The following is a 16389-nucleotide window of genomic DNA, read 5'->3' as shown; positions in this document are numbered from 1 at the left end:
CAGCTAGTGTAATGAACCAAGAAGGAAATTAAGCAGAATATAGACCTCCCAAACTGACATCAGAGTATATCTGGACGTTTAGGGCATACATCCAACCACAGCCTGCTCCACTGGTCGGCTTGGAGGTAGAGCTGGATGGTATATCCTTTTTCATCCCTGGAATAGCCTGAAAAGTGTGACAGCTGTTTTCTTGCCGTTCTCTCACTGCAGTTACATTGCCTCGAGGCTGCTTCCCAACCAGGCAATGCTTAGCAAACTACCTGGTGTAACAAATCCCACAACATCATTCGCTATTGGCTCAAAAGACTGCTATACCTCCATAATGAGTGTGACGGCACTAGAGAAAACAGTAAGACTCGGCAATCAGTGACTTAATGCTTAAGAATTCCAACACTGTGTTTAGAAATGATCTTTTATTAAGCAGATTGAGATAGGCACTAAATGTAAGGAACAAGTACATACTAGAATTTAAGGAACAAGTACATACTAGAATTTGAGGAACAAGTACAGAAACGGGAGTTCCAAGGTCAGCATTAAGTATGCAGTGTTACTCAGTGGTTACTTTGATTGTTCTGTCAGAGCAGGTTACTTAATATTCAGAATGCTCATCCTAAAATACTTTGTCTTCCTAGTCCCCATGAGTTCTCATTTACCTGATCATACCCTCTGTCAGAAATTCCGTTATAAATGGACAGTTACCATGTTGCTGACCAACTCGCAGATCCACATTCGGCTCTAAAGCTTGAGGACAGTTCGAATACTTAAAATGAAAGGAAAAAAAAAATAGTTATCACTAAGAAGTTCATTTTCTCCACCTCTGTCCCCTCCCCTTCCTATTTGTTGCTGAGGCGTATTTTCACTTAACTTTCAGCTGTAAGAATGAAGTTTTGCTTATGCCTATAATAAATATTTATTAAAAATCCTGCCTAGAAATAGGCTAGTAGAGCCTGTTACTGTCTTTGGTTTTTAGCCTCTTCCCCATTAAGATAAACTCAAAATGGAAGTTTCAGTGGCAGTTTCAGTGCCAGTTTTCAGTAGCTAGCCAAGAATCTTGATCAGAAAGACTAAAATTATAAGCATTCCCTCCTCTTTCTCCTGTCTGGGGAACTTTTAACTTTCATTATTAGTTTCATAGGACGGGCTTAGAAATAAAGCACTGAAATGACGCACAAGTTCGTAACTGCTGGATGAAATGTACAGAGTTGATGCAGTGTTTCCAGTTGTAAAAGGTACAAATGTAATTACTGCCAACCGAGTTATCCAAAATAGGAATATGTATGAAGTAAATCTGAAGTAATCAGATAAAGCAGAGAGCAAAAACTATTTCTGAGAAAGTGATAGACACTAAATCAAAATCAGTGTGGACTGAGGTCAAATACAAAGAGGAAGACGAGTTCTTAAAATAATGCAGGCAACTCTGCTTATCTGTATGTAGATGAACCTAAATATGAAAAAACAGAATCACCTCCATTAGAGGAAATATGCAGGAAGAGACTCTCTTCTAATAGAATGTTCCTCCTGTCCACTTTCCTTGTCCATCAGCTGCTTCTTCCCTTCATTCAATCTATGTTCTTAAAAAGTATGTGACCTACACTGCTAATAACCTGGTTGCTGCTCTAAGAGGCACTAGTAGCTATTTCATTAAGAATCTCTGAATTTTCAGCAAATTAAAAAGCATCTCATTAAAACTCTCATTTAAAAGAGGTGGGCTCTTAAGTGAGTTGGCCTCTATGACAAGCCTCCACATGAAAATACACTGCAGGACAAAGTCTAACACACCTGAGGCTAAAACTGACCATTCCTTTCCCCCTTGTGTTCATTGCCTTAGATGTTAACCTACAGATTCAAGCTTTGCCACTGTATCCCCGTGCTGGTCCCCGTTTTCCCTCAAGTGCATCCATGCCCACGTTTGCAGGGGGCTTCACAAGGACTGCCTAATATGTCCTCTAATAATAACTCTACTCCGAGCCTTATGCTGCTGTTGCAGGTTGATTTTGATCATTGTTTGCAAGATACACCATTTGCTGCTCACCGCTTCTAGGGGGCAGCAAGGCTCATGCATCCAGCAGATTTTTCACTAGCAAATAGTCATTTCACTCTGCAGTGGGGTCAGAGCCTCGCTAGGGATTTTTAATACAGATCACAGCTATGGTACAAGTCTGCCATATGAATAGTCAAAACTGCCTGGCAGAAATGCCTGGAAAGCTAACTGACTAAGAAGTTCAAAACCATCATGTTAATGTTCTACACGTCACACTAAAGAAAAAAATTTAGTAGTGCAAAATATAGCACATTAAAAGATCATTCTGCATGATGGTTTATAATGGATCTATCCTAGTCCTAAGGCAGTAATTGTTGTTTGAAAAACCTACCATTTAGTTCAGGCTAACAGCTTAATGACTTTTGTGAAAGTGTTAGATTTAATTCATGGGCACTCTCCTTCAATCGCTTTGCATTTATCTTTCCAAGAAGAATGTTCTAGCAGTCAGTTTTGGAAGTTGAAGGCTAAAACCAACTTCTCCCCCTTTTTCACTTTTACAGAATTTCGTCTTTCCCTTGCATATTGTTGCTTGCTTTTAACTCTCTGCCTTTCTGTCTCCTTCCCACTCTACAGACTGATTTCAGCACACGCCTAGAAGTCCTGAGAAAGCGTTTGTTTGATCTCAGAATGAACGTGCGTGCTGTATGTCAGCCCTTATCCTCCCTGTCAAAACATGGCACTGGGCAAGGAACATTTATCTAGACACTGTCCCATCAAGAAACCTTCAACATAATGAATGTTACCTCTTTCCTGAATGCATCAGCTCAAAAGCTTCATTAACTTTGTCAAAAGGCAGATTGTGAGTCACAAATTCATCAACTTTGATCTTTTTGGACATGTAGTCATTCACCAGTTTCGGTACGCTGTCTACGCTCTTCCAGCCTGAAAGACAGCAAGCGTGTGTTTGTTTTTCCCCTATCCTCCCACTTGGGAGCAAAGAGAGAGGAAGAAAAATGTACAACCCTTATGGGAGTACTTATGTGACAGATATTCTGAGAAACTGAAGGCCTGAAATCGGTGACATGTTTGTCCCTCCTGCTCTAGGTGGGCAGTGAGTAAGGAATGTAGGAGGACAGGCTAGATCTGGCAAGAGAGAGCATGTTAGCCGAACACACTAGTGCACTGACCTTTCACTAGTGTTTCAGTGTTGAACATACAGCAGCCCTCACCTCAGACGTGTACCCTAGGCACCTCCACCAGCCCCTCTATGTAATCTTTGTATTACTTGGAAAAACAGCTGCGTAAGAAATGGCATGAAGTTTGGATACCTATATGAACTTCAGCAGTGACTGAATTCCCCAAGTTACTGCTGGCTGTAAAAGCTCCATATGCTTCTGGTCTGACCAGCAGGAAAGGCTCATCATGAACTTGTTGCTTTTTATTTTAAAGCTTCTTTTATAACTAGTTGCCATTTTAGTGACTCAGTGACACTTCTTGCCCATACGGAGTCCCACAAGGTGCTTTGTGACAACAAAAACAGGTTTATGTGAGTTTTGATCTCCTCAGAGATCAGGTCCTTTTACTGCATATCCCAAATTTTCAGCTGTTAATAAAACAACTACTTTATGCCGCTCTTTTACAAGTGGATAGCATATGGCTATGTTCTGCATTTGAAATTTGTGAGATATAATACCAAGATGTTTATCTGTAGCCTGTCTGCATGAATATAAGATTTTTAAAGCTTTATCTTAAAGCCAACGCAGCATTTCTTAATAACCTGCCAGTAGTAGGTTTCTTCCCCAAGCAAAAGCAAGGCAGTATGTTCTTCCCACATTTAAACAATACTAAGTTACCTGTATCACCATACCAAAAGTAAGTTACCTCCAAATGCGGTCCCTTTCCACGTGCGCCCAGTTACTAGCTGGAATGGCCGGGTAGAGATCTCCTGACCGGAAGCAGCAACTCCGACTATCACACTGACTCCCCAGCCTTTGTGGCAGGCTTCCAAGGCAGCCCTCTTCACAGATGGATAGGACAAAGCAGAGCATTTATCACTTAATATTTGTGCTGTACCTATGCACTGTGAGTTATGCACTGGTACAGGTTATACTTCCCCCCAGGTAATGAATCATCACATCAGTATTTTAGCAACAATAAATACGCTGAAAATTGCATTACGTTTTCCATTGGTTCAGACTCCTTATACTGTTAAGGATTCATTTTGCTCTTTTTATAGCCCATCTGGCTTCCAGAGAAGTCACTCTGAACTCCCACTGAGAGTTTTGATAAAGCATAACAAAGAGATCAGAGGCAATGTAGACCTTGTTACTGACACTTTAGGAATGCCGTTTTCCTGCCTGAAAGCCTAACTTTACATTTAGCAATACTTTTATTTCTCTGTATTTCTAAAGGTTAAATTCATTATTTGGGGAAGGAGAGGGATGCTGGGTGCTGAGATTTTACTATTCATTGTACAGTATATTTTATACGTGATATTTGTAAGTGTTTCCACTGTCGGCGTATGAAAACTCAGGGTTTTAAAGAATTCCCATGAAGGGAAAAAAAAGTTTGTGAAGTGTAAGAAAGCAATTTTCAATCCAAGTGGCATTTGCTTTCATTATGTAGTTTGGATTGGTTGTAAATTGACATTTTTAGTCCTAGCAGTTATTACTATTTTCCAAAAAAAAAATTAGCATGGCATGTTTTCTGTAACAAGAAAGCAAATCATTTTTCCATTTAGCTAAACAAGTTTCAGGTGGTAGCTATGCAAACACTCACCATGATTCCAACGTTACCAATGCATTCAAATGAATAGTCTACCCCACCATCGGTCATCTCAACCAGCACCTCCTGAATGGGCTTCTTGAAGTCTTGAGGGTTAATGCACTCAGTAGCTCCAAACTCTTTGGCTTTGGCAAACTTATCCTTGTTAATGTCAATGCCAATGATCCGGGATGCTCCTGCTACTTTACAGCCCATAATAACTGCCAGCCCAACTCCTCCTAAACCAAAGACAGCACACGTAGAGCCACGTTCCACCTGAAAGAGTGAGAAGAGCATGAGCAACACAGAGAAAACTCATCTTTCCACTTCAGTGTGAAACACAGTTTGAGAAGTCTGTAATGAAGGAAATGCGGGAGTAAATACATACAGACTTTTATCACTTAGATAAGGGGAACTACGCAGAAATTTCATCCAAAAAGTTCCTCAAGTGCTACGCTTTCCTTTTTGCCCAAAGATGGGGAAGATCAAATCTGGTAAGGGTTAGCTGTGGAGTAATTCAGCACAGAGCGGAACGGTGGATGAAAATGTGGATGAAATACTCAGTGCTTTGACAGCAGCTTTGCAGAAAATGGCCACAGCCTGTCTCAACCATAGCTCTGGCTGCGCACCCCCTAGGGTGCCCAACTCTGAGTCCCCAAACATTCCAAAGTGACTGTGCAGCCGACTGCTATAACCTGCCCTAGTGTCATGCACACTCACCTATCAGCTCTGTCTCACCCTGATCTTCAAAACGGGATGCAGAATGTTTTCACTGCCTGGACTTCCTCTACAAGGCATCAGGTTCTTCTAAGCTGTTCTGGTCTTCACGGAGAGATTAAAAATTCCTAGCTAAACTTCAGCAGTTAAAGAGAACAAAGCAGCAGAAATGGGATACCTCACAGTTACGGTTCTAAATGAGTCCCTAAGCTGTCTGTGTCCTCTGGTTCGGGCGTAGTGTTGCTAAGCCGTTTGATTACAGGGAAAAGCAAGAGGCAACCACAGCCTTTACCTTTGCAGTGTTAACAGCAGCCCCATAGCCAGTTGAGATGCCACAACCCAGCAGGCACACTTTATCGACAGGTGCTGCAGCATCTATCTTAGCTACTGAGATATCAGCCACCACAGTGTACTCTGAGAAGGTGCTAGTCCCCATGAAGTGGTAAATCTGCTTTCCTTTGCAGGTGAATCTGCTGGTACCATCAGGCATGAGTCCTTTCCCTTGAGTGACTCTTAAAGCAAAGACAGGAAACTACAGTCAGAATCTAAGCAGTGACTATTCTTACCAGAGAGTATCCTTTAAGCAACCCAGAGGTACAGCTGCCTAACTACACCTTAATTTTTGAAACATTCCAGTGAACCTAGGAGTTCACAGAAATTAGATGCTATGGGCATAATTCACAGCTGTGAAAACCAAAGCAGACTTGATGCTATAATGCCCCCACAGAAGCACTGAAAGAATCAGAGCCCATCAACATGCTGCTCCTGTTAGCCAGCAATGCTAACTGCTTGTGCCAGGGTATGCCACGCTCCCATCTCTTCACTTCCTTCAGTCCAGTTCCCCTGAGCAGTACCTGTTAGTTATGTCACTGAGGTGTCTGGGAGACTGTTTTTTTTTTTTTTCCCCCCAAGTGGGTTCTGCACTGAAATCAAGCTCATTTTTTAAGAGCAATTTAAACTGTGTGTCCAAAAATAGCAGCCACCGTTATTCCTGTGGCCCTTTGCTGGCAGGGCAGCAGCACAACTGGGTTTAAACCAAGAACTTCCAAATGAAGTTTCAGTACAGTCACTTTAAAGGCTGAAGCAAAAGGCGAACTAACTCCCTATGGGCTGAAGGTAGCGACCACAGCCAGATATTCCCCCCAACCACCAAGATTCATCATTTACTACCACTTAAATCCACTTAATGCATCCAAGCTAGACCAGCTATCAAACAGGATTTATGGTGTATCAGTCCCAAACACAGAGCAGCCTTCTTCACCACCTTTATTGCTTACTGGACCTAGCTGGAAATTCAGTTGGGAAGCACGCTTGAAGGAAAAAAGGGCTTCCCATAAAATTCTGTACCACACAATAGCTTTGGTGTTTACTTCACAAGCTAAATTCCCTGAAGTATTTCCCTTAAGTAGGGATTAAATACGGAGTAAGAGTGTCTGTTTCCAAAGCTGTGGACGCAAGCTAGCAACTCACATCTTCACGTACCTGACAACAAACAAATCAGATTTATGTAAGATCAAAAAAGAAACTAAATGTTAAGGAGAATGGGAAGTACTGCATAACTCCCTAATGCATGCACTTTCCAAGTCATGAAATGATGCATCAGGAGATTTATTCTTCAGAGGCAACCCCCATCCGTTACATTTGACAGCTAAATCAGGTGCATGTTGAACAAAGACTATACTGTGTGACACGACAAAAATCATACAAACCTTATCTTCTGGCACAGATTAGTTTTAGGGTTCTTACAGAACTTGCACTCTCCACACTGGGGGATGTATAGAGGTATAACTGTATCCCCTAGGGAAAAAAAAATTCCGTGGCTAGTTATTGAATCAAGCGAGGCCTTAGGAAAAACGTAGTTATTTGATTTTCTTGGCTTTTATGCGAGCCTGTGTTCATTAAAATCTTGTTTGTGTATTAGACACTGCTTACAGAATAAAGTAGCAGTGTTTATAGAGGTTGCTAGATAAAACGCTGCTCTTCTCATGTCTGAGCAGTCAGCCAATCAGGAATTAAACGTTCCAGAACAAATAGGAACATACTGTAAAACAAAACAACTCAAAACCAATAGTGAAAAAGCATTTAAACATCTCTTAAGCCCTTTAATTAAAACAACAGGTAACAACCATCATTTGGGAAAACAAAAGAATCTTTCAATTATATTGACCCAGTTTCACGTAAGAACTCTGTACGCTGGGATCTTTCAAACATTCAGTCAAGAGCACGTGAGATTGATGAGTGTTGTACCTCAAAGACAAGAGAAAACTATGCAGGCAAAAGTAAGATTGGTAAGACGTTTTCTTACCCGGCTTTACTTTTGTTACTCCTTCCCCAACACTCTCTACAATCCCCGCTCCTTCGTGACCCAAGATCACAGGGAAACATCCCTCTGGATCAGCACCACTTAGAGTATAGGCATCAGTGTGACAGACAGCCGTGGCAAGTATCTATAAAGAAATATATCAGGTGAGACTTCCTGAAGAACAGAATAGTAGCATGGATTTAAATATTTCCCTGTGGTCAGTAATTCAGGTCTACTGCTGGGACAAGTCTGCCAATCCCAGCAGCTTTTGCAATGCAGCCAACATTCTTTCACTCCTGACAAGGTACATTGTATATCATACTTTGAAAAAGGAAAGTCATGACAGCGCATCCTCTCTCATTTCCATCAACTGAACTGTGATGTTGAAATTACGAGAAGATGACACTAGAAATCAGCACTCTAAATCATCTCAAAGCAAGCTGGCGTCCCAGATGTGAAGTAAGCTAGGCTCTCAAAGGTAAAATTACCAGAAAGTCCACACTAAACTCTCAGTATTGCATAAACCCAGTTTAAGTCTTAAGCAGCATGTAAGGACCATGCAAGACCCTTCCACGGAGATAAATTTCACCTTAAGGTATACTTTTTGCCAGATACGGGCTACTAAAAAGTCCTGATCAAATCAGCAGCTTAGATTTGGAGAATCAAGAGGGTAATCGCAATTCAACAGTCAGTAAGTTGTAGCCTAAATTAAGTAAAATCCAGTGCATTATACAAGTGCAACAGGTCACAAGCTGCAGCCCTTCAAACAGCATCAAAGATGTTTCTAGCTCAGATGCTTTGTGGGCGCTTAGCCTGTAACACTCGACTTGATCCCCAGGGCTAGCCATGACCTTTAGTCCAGAGGGTGGGCTGAGACCAATAAAAATTGAACATGTTTTTCATAAACATAAGATCTAAATACCATAATTTTCTCCTCTAAAAAGCCAGCTAAGATACTAATGAACTAATGCCATACATTCAACAATTTGGTTGGTAAACAAACTACTCAGCTTTAATACTCCGTCTCCCAAAATACAATGCATGCAGTTAACAACTCATTTAATTACCTTAATACGAACTTCATGAGCTCTTGGTGGAGCAACCTCTACCTCCTCAATAGAGAGTGGTTTACCCGCCTCCCAGGCGACAGCAGCCTTGCATTTAATAACCTAAAATAGAACAAAAAGAAGAGGACGTTTGTTGTACGGTTCATTTCAAATGCTTAAGAAATCTAGAAAGCAAAGTGGCGATCACTTAATCGTCTGAGACTCACAGTAGGAGTGAATTTCTTGTCCTTATCAGGACAAGAAACAGGTGGGATTTCTGCCAGGAGAAACACGTGCACGTGGCTAACGTGCAGAGCCTTCCAGTGATGCAAAGGGACCAGAGAGATTTTGCTGTAGTTATTGCCAGCAAGTTATCGTGCACTAGCACCTCTGCAGAGCCTGCATGGATTACTGCTAGCATTATTTCTTCCATGCAAAGAAGGCCGAAGCCACTGCTACGACATTTGGAAAGAGGAAGCGTTTCATAGCACACGCTATACGCACCAATACAAAATATGGTGTTAGTAGGACAAAAGCCCTGTTACATGTGTTTGTGTGTTGAAGCAAGCTGCGGTGTTCCTGTGGAACTACTGAAAGGGGACTTAATGCAAATTCCCCGAGCCACACATTCAGCCATCCAGCCTTCTGCAATTTCATTGCCTGGAGGAAATAACAGCACCAGGACCCACTTGCTGAGCTGGCCGGGTCTGATTCATCGCTTGCATGTATATAATAAAATAATAGAGTAGTTTATGATCTTCTGTAATGCTTCTGTCCTACAGCAAACAGCACTGGGCCTTGCCAGAACCAGTTAACACCCTCGCTCTGTACCTGAAACAGAAGAGCCTCGGATGTTTAATTTAGCTCAAAGTTGCTGAGATAACTACAGCCAACCTTAAAAAGGCCTGAAGCTTTATAACTCTGGCCTGGAGCAAAAGAAAACGGATACCCATACCTACAGCCTGCAGAGGCCTAAATTGGACAGAAATGCCCTTAACCTACAACTGTGAACTTCTCTTGTCCTGCTTTTTATTACCAGCATAAATATTATAAAAATGCACCACATATGACAAAGTAGCTGTGGAGCGACAGCGCGGGCATTTGGCCATAGTCTCAAAACGTACCAAAGAACATGCCAGGAAATCTAAATTCAAGGCACAAAGTACAAGGGGAGCCTTCACTCTGTAAATCATTTACTGTTTTTCAACCATCTCTGTTCCTCTCCTTACAAAGTCACTTGCTTTCTCAAAGGAGATTTGAGCGTTCCCAACATCTGAATTCACACAGGTTTATTTAAATGACGGATTAAAGAAGGGAAAGAGAAAAGTCTTCCTATACGATAGGTTTAGATCTTACTAAAACTAATATTACCCATCCCAAAGCACATCCTGAAATAGTAACTGATGATTCAGAAACTCTGTTAAACAGGCCGACTCTGGATATAACAATCAGTTAATACATCCATAAAGGCTCCTTGCTATTCAAAGTGGCTATCAGAATATCAAAAGGGTCAGAAGACTGGGCTTTTTTAAAGTTTCACGTTGTTGCTATGCTGAATACCGAAAGGTCAGAAGAGTGGGCTTTTCGAAGTTTGACTGTTGCTTTGCTGAGAATCTCGAAACAAAAAATTGCGAAAAGCTTTGCTCAGTTCTTCATTTTATTATTACATATATTAGCATGAAAACGCAATTGTAGCGTTGCTGTAGCTAAGCACACAATCAGTTATTTCATGCAACGCAAAACCGAGCTCTGTGCGAGGACAGAGGAAACCCTTGTCCTCTTCAAAGCACCCGTTGGCCCAGACCGGCTTTCAGCGTCCGGACAGTCGGACAAGCCAGCCTGCTCCGACTCAGGACACCGAACGGCCACGCAGGAGTTAAAGCAGCATTAAGTAAGTTTGGACTAAGACACGTTGAAAGCAGTGCCATGACCTTGCCGGACCCGAACCAGCTGCGGAGGAGCCGGCGGACGCTGCAGTCCCGCTGGCTGCTGCCCTCTCGCAGCAAGCGTGCGACATCTCCCCCGACAGGTCCCCTTTCCCCTTTTTTCCTCCGGCTCAACGGTTGCAAACCCGAGGGTTTGCTGCGCTTGCCGGCGCTCTCGGCCGACAGCACGCTGGTTACCGCTTCGTGACCAAGACTAAAGCCTGAGCGCACACTGAGGCGTCAAGGCCGCCCTGAGCCCAGTATGAAGCGATGTTTTCCTCCTCCTCCGAGCACGTTAAGGCCCGTCCCTGCAGCGCCTGCAGGAAACCAAGCCAGCTCAAGCTCTTCGGCTCCGTCCCCCGCCATCACGACTAACAAACTCCAAGCACGCAAGGGAACGCGCATGAAGGTTAACTGCGGCACACGATACATACGTTTTCAGCTCCTAAAGCTGCACACGCAGCAGGAACTCCCCACGGGGAAATAACTGCACTGATTTCTGTCAGATGCCCTATATACGGACGACAGCGGTAAGGAGAGCCACAACGGAGCCCGCACCCCCAATTACACCAGTGCCGCATGCTTGCGCCGCGGTACTGAAAAGCAAGCGGCCATGACGGTGCTTTGCAAACGTCTACGAACGCCCTGCACCTCCAGGGCCCCAAAGCTCGCCCCCCGCGGAAACCCCCGCCTCCCCGCACCTCCCAGCACGGGGATGCCGAGCCGTCCCGCAGCAGCCGCCCGAAAATACTCCTGAAAACACCTTTTTACTGGGGGGGAGGGAAAGGTAAGTCCTATCTGTGCTGCAGGCAGCGCAGCGCAGCGCAGCGCGCCGGCCACGCGCCGGCCACGCACCCCGCCGGCGCCCCGCGCGCCCCCGCGGAACGCTCGCGCCGCGCCGCGCCGCGCCGCGCGCCGCCTCACCCCGCTCGCCATGGCGCGCCCGCTGCCCGACGGAAGGGGAAGGCCGTCGCGGCGCATGCGCGCGGCGCCGCGTGCCGCCGGCGCGACCGTTAGAGCCGTTAGTGCGGAGGGGAGGGGGTGCGCGGGAGCAAAGGCGCGGCGGCCAGGTAAGGCGGGCTGGGAGCACCGCTGGGGGCACCGCTGAGGGCTGGCGCCGCCCGCGGCCCCGAGGCAGCCTGCTGGCGTGCCGGGGGCTGTTCCCCAGTGTCTCCCCACGTGATGGCAGGGCAAGAGCTCCCCCAAGGGGTGGCCTCCCGCCACCCGAGGGGCCCTGGCGGGGGCCAGGCCAACCCTGTGTGGCTCCCTCTCTGCCCGTCGGAGGTTGCAATCACAGCTGCTGATAAGAAACGGGGGGGGGGGGTCCGGAAAGCCGCTATTTCTGGTTTTCGCAGTTTCATGGTGCAACACTTAACACTTTTCTTCCCGCAAATCCCGGTGTTAGTGCTCGGTCTAGCTGTTTTCACACATCTTCCCCGATGTTGCATTACAAGGTTACAGATTTTGTAGCTTTTTACATTACATCATCATCTCACAACACAACCCCATCAGTCTAGCAGGCAGGTTTATGTTACTCTGTCTATAAAGGAACAGGCATGTTGTTCTGTGTAACGGGGTCTAGTCACCTGCTACTGCAGACCCCACATTATCCAGCTTTTTTTCCTAAACGTACAGCTGTAATGGGAGGGCTAACTTACTCCTGTAACTGCTCTTTTACAGATGTGGTGTACATATATTCCATTTTTAGAGGGGTCATGCTCTTGCAGCCAGTGTAGAGGTATTTAATAGTAATCCTGGAAGCAGTAGCTGTCCTCATTTCTCCAGTGTACCTTTTGTACCTGAATCTGTACTTGGACAGCTAGGCCATAGTGGTGGAGGCTTTTCTACTAGGCAGCAGTAGGCTTTGAACTGAATGAAAGCAGCCCCTTTCCCCTGTAGGTTAAGGGATTCACAGTGTCAAAGCAGTGAGATGGAGGTTTTGGTTGAGATGCTGCCATACCTTGTGGCAATCTTTGAAGTGAAGGTACAGTTGCTGCCATCTTGGCAATGCTGGGATTGTTAACCTGCCTACACTTCTTCATTTTCTCAAGGACGTTTTTCTCTCGGGCAGGATGGGGAGGGCTTCTTGTGGGGTCTGCAGACATCAAAATAAAGTGAACGCTTCTGCTCTTGGGGTTTCACATATGAGGTGCTGGATTGTTCTGGAAGAGCTGCAGGGTGTTACAAAGTTTTTCTTAGCAAGAAACAGAATTTTTATTTTCCACTGACATGCTAATAAAGCTCAACAAATACCACAGTTAAACAACAGCACCAACTTGGGGGTAAAAATGACATAAACTTGGAAGTCTTTAGGCTCAGGAAGGCCAGCACTTAGCTGGAAGGTAATTTGGGCAGTGAGAGTGCTGTATAGGTTTCACATATGGTGAAATATGTTCAGAAGGAATGGAAGGGGACGTGATCAGCCTGTCTGTCCCATGGCCTTCTTGAAACTCTCCTATAGCAACCTCTGTGTTTCTGCTTGCATTCGCTACCTACTGTTAAAACCCTGTTGTTAAAACCCTGTTGTTAACCTTGGTTAAACTCCGCCAGCCTTGCCTGTGAATTTCACGCTCTTAGTCATCTTGATTTGTCAGTGCTTCCAAAAGACCTTCAAACTTTTCATTGTTAGCCAAATTCCACAGATGCTCCACTTAGTGGTCATATCTGTGAAGTTCCAGAAACTGCAGGTGCTGATTCTGGTAGGCAAAAATATGAATACATAAATCATAACCCCTTAATAATCACTGTTCAGTTTCGGAGATTAATGCGGATTTTTTTTTTCTTCCTTTGTAGTTTTATCATGCTCCAGTGTTGCCTTGTACTTATTGGAAACCCCTGGACATGGTAAGGGGTTTTGCAACTTTCTTTCTATTCTCTGTACCATGCAAGTAGATCAAGTTCCCACACTGTGCTTTTGATTGAACTGTCTATTGCTTTGTCATGCGTGTTTGAGGTCTGTATAGGAAAGTTATGTAGGTGAGGGTTCCCAGTGCTACTGTGCTCTCTGGTTTTGGTGTGTTGTTTTAGCAGATATTAAATGCTAATCAGGAGTATTAGTTTGGACTGAAAAAAGAGAAGGGCTTAGAAGCACTGTAAGTGTGTGGGAGAAAGGCCTGGCAATCGTGTTTTTGCTAGAAGGCCTAACCTTGGAAGATGTTCTCTGTTCCCTATGCCAAGTGGTGGGGAAAAGCCTGAAACAGCTATTTATGAAGGGTGGAGGAAATTCTGCTAGAGGAACATTAATTACTATTGTGGTATCATGTGTGGCAGGGATAGTGACCAATTTGGAAACTGGAGATAAGCTTACTTTTCCAGGAGCATTACGATGCTGCAGACCAAGTTAGGTATGTCAAATTCTACTCGACCTTCTGAAAGTTTGCTGTGCAGTTGATGCCCTTCTGCCATAGCTGTGTTTACAGCAGATGTTATTGTTTAGACTTCAGTCTGGAGTAGTATTTAAGGCCTTCTTCTTTATCCCTTTCTGAACCAAGGCTTTGTCATGGGCTGTGGGAGAGACTAGAAAGATTTTGATCCAAAAAAAGTGTTTGTAATGCTGGAGCAGTACTGTGAAGTACTTTTCTGAGCTGACATACCTTATCATTATTTGACTTCCTTTCTTCTGCAAAAGAGAAGGCTTTTCCTTAATAAACACGAAAACGTAGTAAGAGAAATATTTCGGAGTGCTTTTAGAATCTGCCAAGGCTGCACCTGGGCAAATTGAGGGGGATAGATAAAACAGGAGGTGGGATGGATGGGTTCTGGTCATTGCATGCAACGGATAGAGAAATTGGACTCAAACATAGAAGGTGCGTATCCTTTGTCTTCCCTGTAGCCCTGTTTAACAGCCTTTGCTTTTATCCAGTACTGCATGACATTGCTTTTATTGCAGGGATCTGTAGTACTCTTTTTTGGTATGTACCTCCAATGGGCAGTAGTTTTAGTGAGGGTTTTCTGTACCTTACCTTGGCTTTGGTGTACAAGAAGATTCAGGCCAAGAAGTCCCTTGCAAGCTTGGCATATAGTATAGACTAGCAGAAAATGCAAGTGATCTGCCAATGTGTTCATCCCTGGGGCAGTCTGAGGGGCAAAGGGAGAAACTTCCTGCATGCCAGTGGCGGGACTAGAAGGTGATGCCTAGACACTAACTTCTGGCTGCCACCTGACACACAGGTAAATAGATTGGCGAGGTGTGGGAAGGCTTGGAGGGGACTGACAGGCCTACTGAGATGTGTTCACACACGCGTTGCCTGATTTGTCTGCTCAAGCAGAAATGGTACTTGACCAACCAAAGGGTAATTTTTCTCCTATTAGCACAACTTTTTCAATTTAAAATGGATAAAATTTAACAAGTTTTGTTAGATATATTTCATTAGAACAACTGCATTGAACTTGGGATAATCGTGCCCCAATTTTGCAAGTTCCTGTGTGCAAATGGAGCTGTGCTGCGCTGTAAACTTTAGCTATGGTTGCTTGAGCGTAGCAGTCTTTATGTGGGGCACTGCTCTCAAAAGTAGCTTTTCCTACATTTTCCTGTGAATGGTAATACTTTTGCAGCATTTAAAAAAATTAGGAACCTGTGTTATTCTTCACTGCAGCAACAATTTATTTCTGTACAGTACAGCTGCAGCTGGTTGGAAAATTGAAACCTTAAAAAAATCAAAATTGTTTTCATGTAAAATGTTCAAAGCTGGTTGATATTTCTTTGGATAATTTGTAGTGATTTAAAATATTCTGTTTTTTTTAAATGCAATTATAAATAAAAATATTATGCTGTAGTTCTGTAAATGATTGGCTCCAAAGAGAAAACTGGAGGAGTTATTTCACTAATACTATAGTACTAAGGTATAATACTAAAGTTTACTGAAGTAAGGTAACTTTTCAAATTAAAGAACTACATTAATTAGATGCGTTCAAATCTAGATCTGAAAGTGTACCAAATGACCATTAAAATTTGACAGAAGAAAGGCATGATGCTGGGATACCTAATAACTTTCAGTATTCTGGATATGGAAAGAAGTTGTACGGGGAGGTTCATTATTAATATTGCCTGGCATTTGCTTTCATTTGAAGAATCAAGCGAAACAAAAAAAAGTTAATCTTTTATGTGCCGATTTTGATTCTAATATGTGAGTATTAAACTGACTGTGAAAGGGAAATTTTAAAGATAAAAATGGAGGAAGGGTTATGCTGGCAACAAATCTCCTTCTTGGCTGAACTTGAAAACATTTTCTTTTGGTATGTATAAATGTCTTTGAAAGTCTTTTAAACATAATTAGTTGGTCAGTTGTGAAACAAATGAGGTTTTAGGAACAAAGCAAAAATTGAGGCGCTCTGTAATTATCTGCTGGGATTGAGAGTCTTGCCTAGTCAGTGATCAATATCAAAACGGCAGGACAATCTCCAAGTTGGTGGAAAGTTAGCAGTAACATATTTGTTGGCTCAAAGGAAAGGGCAACTGAACAGCTTCTTTAGCATCCCACCTGGTAGTGGATGATAGCAGACCATAGAGATTAAGATTGCAGAATTTTCAGTGAAGGTGGCAGCTGCACGCGCCTATCGCTCTGCACACAGCAAACCTGCTGGAGATGCCTGCTAGAAACAAATGCTTGATCTTTCAAAAAACCAACTCTTCCTGCATGTTCAGAAAGTTGAGCA

General features: G+C 43.6%; 1 protein-coding gene across 1 annotated transcript; it reads right to left on the bottom strand.

Moving 5' to 3' along the window:
* Window positions 1–394: 394 nt before the first annotated feature.
* On the bottom strand, window positions 395–11790 carry LOC104153427 (alcohol dehydrogenase class-3). Its single transcript, XM_068942022.1, has 9 exons — window positions 11659–11790; window positions 8831–8932; window positions 7767–7908; window positions 7171–7258; window positions 5754–5973; window positions 4760–5020; window positions 3863–3998; window positions 2785–2923; window positions 395–760 (listed from the first exon to the last, which is right to left on the bottom strand). The coding sequence occupies exons 1-9, from the start codon at window positions 11713–11715 to the stop codon at window positions 736–738; spliced, it is 1170 nt and encodes a 389-aa protein (XP_068798123.1). The 5' UTR covers window positions 11716–11790; the 3' UTR covers window positions 395–735.
* Window positions 11791–16389: the final 4599 nt, after the last annotated feature.

The sequence above is a fragment of the Struthio camelus genome, chromosome 4 (assembly GCF_040807025.1).
Source record: "Struthio camelus isolate bStrCam1 chromosome 4, bStrCam1.hap1, whole genome shotgun sequence".
In the NCBI taxonomy this organism is placed as follows: domain Eukaryota; kingdom Metazoa; phylum Chordata; class Aves; order Struthioniformes; family Struthionidae; genus Struthio; species Struthio camelus.
The sequence above is the reverse complement of the archived record's forward strand: the minus strand, read 5'-3'. Positions and strand labels throughout refer to the sequence as shown.